A 13,824-nucleotide genomic window follows, 5' to 3' on the forward strand; every position below is an offset into this window, starting at 1 on the left:
CTACTTTCACTCAGAATTTCTTATTGATATGTAAATGTAAAGCCGATTGTAAAAAACAAAACAAAAAACAACAGTCATGATATCTCTAAATTATAATTTCAAAGGAGGCAGAAAATCCGCGAAATTTTAACCATAATCGTGCGTCACACATTAAATTGAAACAGATACATGCGTATTTCAATAAAAACCACACTTATTTACTAACGTAGTAAAAATGAAATTGACCGTTTCAAGTAAGGAACCATTATAAAACAAAAACAATGCAAATTAAGATGTGGTAAAAAAAAAGGTTTGTAGTATGTGGGTGCTCTTAACAAATTTGAATACTTACAGTTGTTTTCGACATAATATTAAATATTTTTATTCGTTAAAATTATTTGTGTGTTTTATAAACATAATGAACATAACAACCCTTTACGTGGATGTATTATATTGAAGTTTTACTTATTACGATATTTTACAAATAAATTTAATGATATTTTGGATTGCCATCTAGTGGACGATTATAGCTCTAAAACTAATATTGTCGTTTTTATATTTGAATGACGAATGCATGCTGATGTTTCTTCAGAAAGTTTTTAATTACATATCAAGAATACTTAAATCAGATATTACTGAATTACGTAACAAACAATTGTGGACATGATTTATTATTAACAAGTATTTTTTCATAATTGTAGTTACTTATTTAAAGTTTTCATGACAACAATGCAATACTTCTGGCGTGTTAAAAAGAATATTTCATTAAATATATATATATTAGATAAAAACCGTCTTGTGTTACAGGTTCGGTTTTTAAACATTAACTCGCAAAACTTTGTTTTAAGTCCAAATCAAAATCACGTGTATTGTAGACAGGTTACAAAATATACGCGTATGGCCGGCACTTGTTCTAAAATTACTGATAATAATTTAACGTGTGTTTTACTTTTCATATGTAGCTATTAAGATAAAGTAACTATAAACTATAGCAATCCTTGCAAAGATAATTTTAAAAATTATCTATAGTTGGAAGCTTTTACAAGAGGTGGCGCTATAAAGTGTATTTTTATTCATAATTTAGAAATTTACTGATTCAAAATATTCTATTTAACTGCACATTTTTTTACACAGAACAAAATTCAATAAATTTCATCAAATAATACATTTAACTAGTTTAAAAAATGAAGTTATTCTAACTTAAAGACTGCCACATGAGTGTTTTTGTATAAAAAAATAAGGCACGTCAATGTTTTCTTTATAATTATTAGGTCAAGTGTTTGTTCATAACATATCTCATGATGTTTAACAATAGGAAAAGTAAAAATATAATGCGGTTCGGTCAGTTACGATGGAACTACTAGATTCATAAAAGATGTAAAATATCGCACTTAATTCAGCATATCTAAATAAAAAAGAATTACACAGCTTTTCATGAATATGTTCACGCACGCATTTCTAGTGTAGTTTAGAAATTCCTCTTTTCTGACCAAACTGTCTGGTGCATTAAAATCTGGCTCAATTTCGCTAACTTGAACATGCTGACGTATTTTGAGATTTTCAATAAATTAAACGTGTGATTAGGTTTTAAATAAAACATAGAAACTTTATATTTTTTATCATGAGTTATATTTAGGTATGTTGTTTAGGTTTCCAGTCCTAAAAGTGAGAGCTTTATTATATGACGATTATTCCTACTATTCGATTACAGTGGTCTAAGAGTTGATGGGTGGCGTTAACTTCGTGTCTTTTCTGTAGTCTATCATTTCTATTTTATAGTTTTTAGTGTTATAAATTTAATGTAGAAAAATAGGGCCACGATTATTATAAACAGTAATAATGATAATAAAATAAATCAAATTAATACTTTCAAAATTCTGCTGTAACTAATATCGGTTCTTGTTCAAATCTGAGTGCATTTATGTGTTGTTGTTTTTTTACTTTTCGCATTTTACTTCCACGACCCAGCATGTTGTAATATTATGTATTTTCAAAACAACCATGTTTAGCTTCTTTCATTCGTGTATTAATTAAAGGCGTCAGGCAACGTCTGAACGTGCCAGTTGCAAAGAGCAAGTTAAGTTTTTAGACGTCCAAACAGATATTAGAAGTGCACACTAAGGTTTGTTCTGTTTTGTTTGTGTTTTCCTTTTCACGAAAGAATGACTTATAAACCTGCTTCTGTAACATGTTATATTATTTTAGTGGTAAGTTGTATGTTTCTATTTTGTGTTTTTATAAGAGAATTACATGGCTTAACACTGACTTGTTAAGAAATTGCTGTTTTGAGAACCACTATGACTTGTTAACCCAGGAAAACTTGGTCCTTTGGTTTCAATGGTGTAAACACCGCCATTTTACGGCAGCTTCCCGTCGTTTTAAATTAAAATTAACTTTGAACAAACGTCATGACGTAATTGAACGAACGCCGGAACTGCTAATTATTAAGATTAAACAAATTTCTTTAAAGGGATGTAATTTTCGTGTGACGTGTATTGTTATACCTTAATTTAATAAGGGTTTTGCTGAACAGGTATTCAGCAAAACGCTACTTATTATTTGCGTTAAAGTATGTAGAAACCATTTTACTTCGTACTTGCATATATCTACGAGAAATATTGGCGTTTAATGCCTGCGGAATATCTCGTAAGAATTGCTTGTGTCTACACTGAAATGTTATTCTGTCCATAAATATTTATACTCCATGAATAGTTAACTACATTTGTAACCGAGGTAACATATTTTACTTTCGTTTTTAACAATATCAGTATGAGTAAGTTCGAAAACCAAGTTGTGTGGAACACTGAACTCTTGATGGCGCAGAAGTGGAAGCTCTTGCTTAGGCTCGCAGATCTGGGCAACTGCCCAAGGACCCGAGTGGAAAGGATGGATACGTTTTTTTTCTTTTAAAAAATATTTGCAACAGGAAGTAGCTACCCGTTTCTTGCTGTTATTAATAGGTTAAAGATTATCATAAAAGTCCATAGTCTTGTGACTGTTCTACCTTAGAGTGTACATTACTGTCGGTTTGCTTGCTCCTGCAGCAAATGTCTTAACAAAATTTCGTAAAAACGAAGCAAAGGACGATTATTGTTCTTAAAATTAATATATATCTTGTATTTTACAAGTTTATTCATGTTTGTTTAAAGGTTGTTATGAGGCATAAACCTACAGTCTTATTTTTGAAATTCGAATAAGAATGGATTTATTTACGTAGGACGTATATTATGACAACACATTAGCAACCTGGATTTTTGTAATGAAGTTATTGGATTGGCCAAAGTTTTTATTTTAGTTGATATTTACCATACATTTCAGGAGTATGTAGAGACAGGAGATATGCTTTCTGTGATGACACCCTGCCGTACAATACAACTATTCTGCCAAATGTGGTTGGAGACACCAGTTATGACGAAGTAAACAGGTCTCTTCCCTACTTCGAATTCATTCTTCGATCAGAGTGCAATTTTCGAATTAAGCAGCTTGTCTGCGCCATTTTGGAACCGGAATGTAAGAACAACCGACCAGTGGCGCCTTGTAGGAAGTTCTGCAGAGGTAGGATGATATCTTTATTATCGTCAGGACGTAAGTTCAAAAATAATAGTAAATTTTTCAGAAGTTTCAGTGGTTGTTGTAATTGCTTCAGTTTGAGATTGTAAAGAGTTGACACACGATGGTACCATAATAATTGGGAAATATTTGAGGAAACAATATAATGCTGGCCATTTATTACCTTACTAATATGTAAACAATTTATTAAGCTAAAAATTTAAGTATCATAGTGATAAATCAAAGTCATTAAATGGTTTTAAGGTTTGCTTGCAACTAAATATTCGTATTCTGCTGTGGATTAAAGCATTGTAAAGGGTAAATGCCAGTTTAGCATGGTAAACTACTATGACGTATTTAAATATCGTTAATAGTAATTCTTCGAAGTCACTTTTTTTCTTATTTTGCTAACCTTCCCAGATTTATGACAACCTTTCTTGGTTTCATTATTTAATATCCAGTTGCAACACAAGGCTGTGAAGAGTACATCCTTGCTGCCTTAGAATTATCCCAAGTATTCCAGTGTCAGAAGTATCCGGATTCAAACAATCCCAACGTTTGTGTTAATTTGGCTCAGAAAGGTACGTCTACCGCTGTCGCAGAATTTACGTCCGGCGCCTTTCAAGTTTTTCATTCAAATATTTGCGTGTATTTTTTGTACTACTGGTTCTCTTTCAGTAGTGTGTAATCTTACACAATAGCTTGTATTATTATCAAATCGTTGTAATGTTTCACGAAAAATTCAATTTTGTTTGTTTTTCATATTTGTACGAAATCAATTTTCATAAAACAACTACAACAGCAATCGTTTATGCGACAATAAATAGTGTAAAGAGAACTTAAAGCTACAACTGAATACTGTGGCATTTTAAATTAGTACAAGTATTACGTCGCTATGTATGAAATATGCCGACCCCTCGAGAATAAATTGACGGTGTAATTCACTTCTTCGAAGTTACACTTGTAAATATGTTTATTATTAAAATTATTTAGTAAATGTATACTTACGTTTGAGGTAAATAAAAGCCAGTTTTAAATTCCAGTATTTTTATTCTTACAGTATGTTTAAGTGGCGAATTTCAGTGTCCCGATAAGGCGTGCATTCCCAAACGGTGGCAATGCGATGGCATTCGAGACTGCATATACGCTGCAGACGAGGCTAACTGTAATGGTAAGTGTTGTTTTTAGTTTAAATTTTCAACAACGCTATAAACTGTCAACGCTGAAGCGTCATTACTAAGTTCGCTAACCGGACGTACTCAAGGATCTATTACGATATCTATCATCTTCGTGCGTTTTAACCGTGCTCAGCATAATACCTGGATCATTAAATTTCTTAGTTCAGTTAGACCCAATATTGAAAATTCAAACAGTAACTCAAAGTGAGAATGGAAATACAAGTTTATGAAATTTCCACTATATAAACTTCCCTTTTCAGGTTAGTTCTTAAAACTAGTTTTATAAGCGTAATGGTAGTATATTATTATTATTTTAGAAAATAAGCATGTATTGTTCTTTATATTTTAAAGAAGATGTGTTAAAATATATTTACATTTAATTATTGCGTCAATTATTAGGCTTAAACATGTACAGTATTTACAGTTGTTATTCTACGCCAACAGGTAAAAGGTGTACACAATCTTAACAATGTTCATGAAGACATGAGTAGCGCATGAGCGTTATTTCGGAGAAGAACCTGCGTTTCCGTGTTTTTAATATCGGTATACGAGGGCTGTTCAAAAAATACGCGGACTGACGTCATAAAACAAAATGTACTTCATTGAGAAGTTACAGGTCTGGGACCCCTTCAAAGTACTCTCCTCCCCAACGCACACACGTATCCCAACGGTGTTTCCACTTGTTGAAACAGTCCTGGTACGCTTCTTTTGTCATGTCCTCCAGCTCCTTCGTCGCATTTGCCTTAATCTCGGGAATCGTCTCAAATCTTCTTCCTTTCAAGGGTCTTTTGAGTTTGGGGAACAATAAAAAATCGCAAGGAGCAAGGTCAGGTGAGTAGGGGGTGGGGTGGGGAAGAACAGTGATCAAGTGTTTGGCCAAAACCTCACGAGTTCTGAGGGCCGAATTTCGCAGCAACGCGGTGCATCTTCAATGTTTCGGTCAAAATCTCGTAACAAGATCCAACTGATATACCACACTCTTCAGCAAACTGCCTGACAGTCAGACGTCGATTTGCCCGCACCAGGGTGTTGATTTTGTCGACGTGTGGGTCGTCAGTTGACGTGGAAGAACGTCCAGGACGCTCATCATCTTCAATGGATTGTCGACCATCCTTAAAACGTTCATGTCACTTGAAACATGCCGTACGCTTCATAGCAACATCACCGTAAGCCGTGTTAAGCATAGCAAAAGTTTCAGTCGCAGATTATCCAAGTTTAACACAAAATTTCACAGCAAGTCGTTGCTCCTTCAGGTCATTCATTCTGAAATCCGCCAAACGAAAAAATCGCACTTCACTTAAAACCGCGTAGCTAATAGACAAATGAAGATATCTGCAATCGGGAAATGGCGTCGTAATCAGCTGATCTGTGCAAACCTAGCGACACCAAACGGATTCCCCTGGAACCAACTGGAGCCGCGCAATTCAAACAGTTCGCGTATTTTTTGAACAAACCTCGTATAACGTAAAGTAGACCTATACAGTTTTTAGTTTTATGCCTATTGTTTATTATAAGTCACGAGAACTTCTGCGATTAAACTACTGCAGAATTATTACATAGAAACAGATTAATTGGAAACAAAAGTGATAAAGGGTTTAATAACAGGAATTGTAGTGACGGTCATTGTTTCTGAGAGATCTGAACGTGAAAATGTTAATGATTTTACCGATCTACGAAATGATGAGCCTGAGTTTTCAGTATTTTCAAAATTAACTACAAACAGCATCAAATGTCGAAATGGTCTTCGCAAATTTTTGTATATAAAGAATGGAGTTTTTAAAGGAAAATATGTCTACTTAGTATTGCAGAGATTGAAGACACTTCTTGTCAGGAGCGGCATTAAGGAGGTAATTATTTCTCCAGGCCCGTTCCCTTGACTGTGGTTTCGCTAGATAGTAGATAAGGACAGTGGGAATCTCGTTAATCATTTATGCGCGTCACTACACCCTTGTGCAAATTAATTGAAACAAATGGTCATTTTACAATATTTTCAGCATGGTGGCCGGTGTAGGCTCGCTGGACTCGCTGATTTCCTTTAATAGTCAATTTTTTCACACAGACGGCGTCATTAGCTGTGTTTTGCAGTACGGTTGATCTATTTTTGGGATATATGACGGAATTTTGAGGAATATTACGTCATTCAAAATTGCGTTAGAAGGGCAAAGAGACCAGTCAAAAAACAACTTACCAACTCAATGAAGAAAAAACGGTATCAATGGGGTCTGAAATACAAGAACTGGATGCAAGAACAATGGAGGAAGGTGTTATTCAGTGACGAGACTCATTTCTTCGTACAGGGTCAAAGAAGTCTGCATGTTCGCAGATTTCCAGGTGAGAAACTTCGAGAATCTTACATCAATCAGTTCGTAAAACATCCCTTGAAGAAGATGTTTTGGGGCTTTTTCAGCTACTATGGCGTCGGAGGCTTACATATCGTAGAAGGTATGATGCGAGGACCACAATACATCTAAGTTTTGCAGAGAAGAGTCGTTCCAGGATTGAAAAAGAGATTTCCAGATGGATCTGGCATTTGTCAGCAAGATCTGGCTCCGTGCCATACATCGAAACTTGTGAAGAATTTTATGACTACAATGCGAATAAAGGTGCTGGACTGACCTATAAACTCTCCAGACTTAAATTCTATTGAAAATCTTTGGGCGATTTGTAAAGAAAGACTTCGGGGAAAAGACTGTACTACGAAAGATAAGCTTATTCAGGCCATAATTGAGGTGTGGTAGCGGGATCCAAAAATTAGTAAAGATTGCAGTCAACTCGTGGACTTGATGCCAAAGCGGATTAATGATCTTCTGAAAAATAAAGGCGGTCATATCATGTATTAATTTGTGAGTAATTTTGGATTCTCAGAAATAAAACACAAAAAATTGAAAAATCATAATTTTCTGTCTTGTTTCAATTAATTTGAAAAAGGATGTAGTTTGATGACAGAGCATTTGGCTACCTGAAGAGAGGCATAGTGTAAGAATGCAGTACTGAAAAATATTGAAATCGGTGTAAAATCATCTATCAATACTTCGCTACCTATATGTATCTGATTAAGTAAACTTCAAATAATAATTCATGAAAACAAAATATATCGTAATATACAACTGTATCTTTAAAGGACGAACTACCAAACTTTACAGAATATTATGGCAAATAACAAGAAAAATAAGGAATGGTTACAAGACCTTCATGTGAAACAGCTGAAAATTGACGATATTTATGAAAATACTACAGAATGGGTGAACATATTTGTGTAAACCTTGGGGACAAGGTAATCCATTTGATAGCACTTAGCGAACCTAAGGGCTCCATTTACAGGGTCGTTGTAATGAATATTTAATGCTTGTAAGCTAATACTCTACTAAATTTAACTTATACAGTACAAAGTTACCAAAAGTCTTTACTGTACCTTTTGTTTGTATTGTAAAGAAGGTAGTTGCCGAAAGATAGTTTATTTTCTCATCTTCTCTCTCCCTCTGTTGTAATTTATTCAATCATTTCCATCAGTTACTGGGTTCTTTTAGATTGCTTGATATTTCATGAAAATAATTGCAGTCCATGTGATTATAAATTATTTTATTGCTTTTATAATGTTTCTACAGGCTATACCTCCCTCAGTGGCTCAAAAGTAACTTTGATGGCTTATAACACTAAAAACAGGTACTAATATTTCTAGTGGGAACATAACAGGCCGTCCTTTGTGTAACTTGGCACTTAACAAAAAACAAGAAAAATATCTGAAGGCTGCATTTACTTTAATGTAACTATTAGGCTTAAAAACAAAAACAACATTTCAACAAGACCTTATTTCAAATACAGTGTCTTAATAAAAATTGTGAGGTGTATGTCTAACTTAACTACTTAGCTTTGGCTGATAGACAGGTATGTAACTTGCCGAGCAATGGAGTAACAGAACACGCGCATTAATTTCTCCTTAAATATTTCACTTTGACTGACACATTACAAACTAAGCACAATGCTTCAGTGATTCTGATATTTATAATAATAACATAACATTTCGGGACAACATAGGACCTATTGGTCCATCTCGGCTATATTATACTCTTATCTAAATTAATTTAAAAGGAAAAAAAACTTAAAGCCAGTTCTTACAATTTATATAATTATCCATTTTCTTAAAAACATTTAAATTTAGTGCCTTTACAACATCTGTAGGCAACCCATTCCAAAGGCCAACCATCCTGTAGAAAATGGAACTATCTTAGCTGAAGATGACTCCTACCTTGCCAAAGTTTTTTATTTATGTCTCCTAGTCTTCTGTTCTCACTGTTAGATATAAAAAAGATGATGCATTGACACTATCAATTTTCTTTACAATCAGATCCCCACTAACACTTCTTTTTTCAAGAGAAAACACTGAGAGATTTCAGCATCTCCCCAGGCCTCATTTTGTAACTCTTCTAGGAACTCTTTCCACAATTCAATGTCACTCCTTAGGTAAGAAGCCTAAGACAGAACACAGTATTCCAAATGTGGCCTAACCAGTGACCTGTACAATAAAATAACCTCTTTAGACTTGTATTCAATATTTCTGTAAATATAACCTAAAATCCTATTTCTGTTACCACTAACAGCAGCACATTGCTTGGATGGCCTTAGAGAATGATCAGCTATTACACTAAGATCCATTTTTTTCATGATACTGCTATGGTTATTCCCATCCAAATTATACTTATAAATCAGTGGTGAGATTCAAAAACTTTTGACAACTAGTTCTATCTAGCTTTACACAACCCCATTTTTGTAATGAAAAATAATAACAAAAATATCTTAATGAAATAATTTATTTAGCATGCTTTAAATATTTCCAAATTGCCACTTGATTATCATCCAAATCTTTACTCCTTCTACATTTGACCCTGTTGTCATCAGCTGTGTGGTTTTGTTCTTAAGTCACTATTTGAATTGAAGAAGTGGGATCCCATGAATCCAATGGGAGGCCAGTCAAATTAATTGTCATTAGGTTTCCCATATTTTCAACTGTAAGGCAGCTTCTTTTATCTGAATATATGATATTCATTCTTGAAAACCCTCTGTGTCTCTGTGGAACTAAGAGCAACAGTATTGATGACATATTTAGCCTTTTGTACGGTTCTTAGAATCTCATGATTATTGCAATTTCATAGGACATTTTCCACATAGTCACAAAAATCATTAATGCTGATTTTGTGATGAAAGAGCTTATTGAATTCATGCAATATTTCTTCAGTGGCTTTCTAAGGGACAACTTCATCAATATTCCAAGAATTTGACTTAAGTATGTTTACCAGTTCATGAATTTTATTGTCATTTTCTTGTACATTGTTTTTTAATTTTAGGTGATCACAATCCATCAATCTGGCTTTTATATGTTTTATTACTGTTTCCAGAAGTTTTTGACTAGGAAGGCCTACATGTCTTTGGTTCTCAACAAACTCAGTATTCCTAAAGGCATCAGAAGTAATAGTTTCATCAGTTTTCTTTTCAAAGGTTCCCCTACTTTTTTTGAGCATTTCAAATGCCTTAATGGCCCTTTTTATTAGTTTTCAGCTTTTGCTAAATTTAAATTTCTGGCTTGAAGGGCATTAGAAAGTAAAGAAATTTCTTGTAGTATATCTGTCATTATTGCAAAATCCTACAGGAAGAATTTGTTGCAAAGATGGCTAGCCATTTCTGAATATTTTTTCTGAGTAGAAAATATTTGTATAATGTTGGATAAGCATGCTATACAGCAAGTGTTGATCTTGGGCTGCAAGCAACCCATTTTGGTCCCAAAACTTTACCAATCTCAGAATTTCTAATCTAATTTCTTCTGAAATGTTGAAAAGTTCCATTTGTTTTTGTTTGATTGGTGAAAGATCATGTAGATTTTGTATATGAACACTTTGAAGTGATTCACTTGTTTTATATCAGTGATAGAATCATCTAAAACCAGTTACAAGCAGCAATTTAAGCAGTACCAAATTAAGATGTCAGGAAAATTATTTTTAAGTTTAGTGCTCACCCCTGACTTGCAGTCAAGCAATGCATTTGCACTATCTGAGCAGAATGTGACCAAAATATTTTTGAATATGTGCTATCAAATTTTGCCTCAAGCAAACTTTTTAGAGATGTATATATAGTTTCAGCATTTTGTTTTTTCAGCTCAACCAAATCAAGAAAAATTATTGACAACAGATCAGAATCTTCAACATTTACAAAAATTGTGGGCAGTAGTATTAACCAACCAGTACTGAAAATATCAAGAACAAAAAATATTTGTTATAAATTTCCATTTCAGTTTGTTTCGTTACTGATACTAATAACTAAGTTTATTTTTGGATAATTGCATTTACCTTTAAATCCAGCAGCCTTATCTTTTAAAATATTTTTATCATGTTCTAAATCTCTTATTTCCAAACTCTTTATTATTCTATGTATTTGTTAATTCCCAAACTCTCTCAACAGTATACAAGTTTAGTTTAAGTTATCATTAATGAATATACTTAAGAGCTTCCCCAAACATGTATCTACGTAACCTGCTTATTTGTAGCATATAATTCACCATTATTGTAAACTCTCTCATGAGTTCAACCAATCCATCTATTGCTCTAAGCATGTCCATGATAATACTTAAGCAAATGTTTTTTAATACCAGCAACTAACACCTGTTACATCCTATAAGTTTAGACTTTGCAGTCAAATCTTAAACCCAGTCTTCTTCCAATCAAAGATGATTGAAACTGTACACAAAATGTTCTACACACATATTTTCATTGAAGAGAAAAACAGCCAAACTTAACTTGTGAAAGTTCTGTATAAATAAACACTTTCCTTCATTGTAGGTCAGTTTCTTTGGCTACTGAATGAAATTACTTCACAAAATGAACACCCAAGTAAACTTGATACACGCTATCTGGATTCTAAGGACTATCTGTCTCTGCTCGGACTTTTATTACAATTTTAAGCTTCATCACAGCTTCTCAGAATGCCATATCATAAAAAGGGAATTAATATTTGATTAGGACATGAATTAACAGTTTTCCATTGACTTGCTTCAAGCTCTGATAAAGAAAATATATGTTCACAATAGTTTCTAGTAATCTGTATTCTCATAGAATTTAGTAGTTTTCTATGTTGTTTTTAAGCATGTACTGCAGATGAATATCAGTGTGACCAGAAATGCGTTCCCAGCACTTGGAGGTGTGATGGGGAACCAGACTGTTTAGATGGAAGTGATGAAAGAGGCTGCCCTAGTGAACCAGGTGATTAACTTACATTTTTTACAGTTATTTCTAAAAATTTATTTCTTATTAGTAATATATTTGTTAATAAACGTTATGTGTTTTCATTGCTTGTCATGAAATATATAAATTAATTGTTAATTACTAATAGTTATTTTATCGTTTTTCTTATAAAGCCATTGCACTTTTGATTACATTTACTTACAGCTTCATACCCTGCAATATATACGTTGTTATTGCAATAACGTAGTTGAAGAGCTGCTGTATTTCACTTTTCTGTGATTAGAAAAAAAAAATTATTTATTTAAGTACACCTAGATACATTTTTCACAGTTCTCATGAAGATTGCCACTATTGCCCGAGTGGACTTTCACAAAAAGTAGACAATTCTTGCAAATGCAAAAAAAGAGAAGATGATTTTTGAAGAACAAGATACAACTGCAGTAACTTAGTTACAACATAAATTAACCATACAGGGACAGTTAGGTGACAGAAATACTGAAAAATAATTTGTCTTCTCTGCTAAGTTATAAAGCAATGAATAGGCCTAAGTGGATTTTTGACAAGAAAAAAATAACTATACAATGTTTAAGATATAACTATGACCTTCATAGAGTAAGGAATTTTTATGCATGTATTTAATTTCTTACAGGCATAGATGTATATATATATATATTATTCTGAAAACTGGTGGAGTGCATGCTGTTCATTTATTGTTTTGTATTTATCATCAATAAGTACTTAGCCCAATACGCCCTTATATATGCTTACTATATATACAAACAAAAGAGTAAATTTCATGACAAATACTTATTGCTTAGTTTTTTTTATGTAATTTCAATTGATATGTTTTCATATGTCATTTAACTTACCATCAAACTTTATATTCTTCCAGTATGTGAACCTGATCGTTTTCAATGCACAGATGGGTCAAGATGTATCACCAGAAGATGGGTTTGTGATGGCCAAGCAGATTGTACTGATGAAAGTGATGAAAGGGAGTGTTCCAAAAGGGGTGAGCAAGATGAATGTTGCATGTTTTACCATGAAACTTGGCTAGTGTCTGTCATTTGACACGTTTCTATCATGTTTAAAAATGTGTACATCTGTAGCAAACTATTCAACAATGAATTAATAGTTAAATAAAGTGCTTTATGATATAAATATTACACATAACTGAAGAACTTGAACTTGTTTTTATTATAATTAATGAAATCTATATATGTGAGATCGAGATTCTTGGCAAAATTGCATGTTGAATCTCTTAAATTAAATTGATCGTGTTTCCAGTTAGATCTTCAGTGTAAAGTAACAGACAAGTGTTATAATAGTTCCACTCTTATTCAAGTTAATTACCTTGTGTGAATCACTTCTTCATTTTGTTTATTATGCTTAAGGATTTTGTCTAATTTTTATATTATCTGCATTTTTCTAGAGTGTGCTGTTGATGACTTCCGTTGTAACAATGGAATCTGTATTCCACCTGTCTGGCGTTGTGATGGTCAAAGTGATTGTAAAGATAACAGTGATGAACTAAACTGTGAGAGTGTGAGAAGCAGAAGTAAGTAGATAAAAAAAAAGTTAGAAACCAACAAAGTAAAGAAACAATTGTGTATATCTCTCTCTGACATATAGTAGCAATAGATTACAAGAGAATAGTTTTAAATCTCCCAAGAAAATATAATGATGTGCTAACTAGATTTGGAACTAGTACTATAGAATGAGCTGGGAAACACACCCATAAAAAATCAAACCAAGTATAAGTTGTATAAATAATACGAAAGATTGATGGCACAGAACAATATATCAAATTGATTTACACTTAAACCTGATGTTGATCTAATACTGAAATGGGTTGAGACATTAATTTTTGTATGTGTTCAGAGATTTTA

General features: G+C 33.1%; 1 protein-coding gene across 3 annotated transcripts in view; it reads left to right on the forward strand.

Moving 5' to 3' along the window:
* LOC143249294 (uncharacterized) overlaps positions 1-13,824 on the forward strand; it is a 45,898-nt gene that overhangs the window by 30,078 nt on the left and 1,996 nt on the right. For 2 of the 3 annotated variants that reach the window (XM_076498869.1, XM_076498870.1), the window contains exons 6-11: positions 3,298-3,534; positions 3,990-4,109; positions 4,589-4,699; positions 11,837-11,953; positions 12,828-12,947; positions 13,368-13,493. In XM_076498869.1, the coding sequence (XP_076354984.1) occupies positions 3,298-3,534; positions 3,990-4,109; positions 4,589-4,699; positions 11,837-11,953; positions 12,828-12,947; positions 13,368-13,493 (831 nt within the window). The remainder of the gene's footprint in view (positions 1-3,297; positions 3,535-3,989; positions 4,110-4,588; positions 4,700-11,836; positions 11,954-12,827; positions 12,948-13,367; positions 13,494-13,824) is intronic. The other variant, XM_076498871.1, reaches the window with a different exon arrangement.

The sequence above is a fragment of the Tachypleus tridentatus genome, chromosome 4, assembly GCF_004210375.1.
Source record: "Tachypleus tridentatus isolate NWPU-2018 chromosome 4, ASM421037v1, whole genome shotgun sequence".
In the NCBI taxonomy this organism is placed as follows: domain Eukaryota; kingdom Metazoa; phylum Arthropoda; class Merostomata; order Xiphosura; family Limulidae; genus Tachypleus; species Tachypleus tridentatus.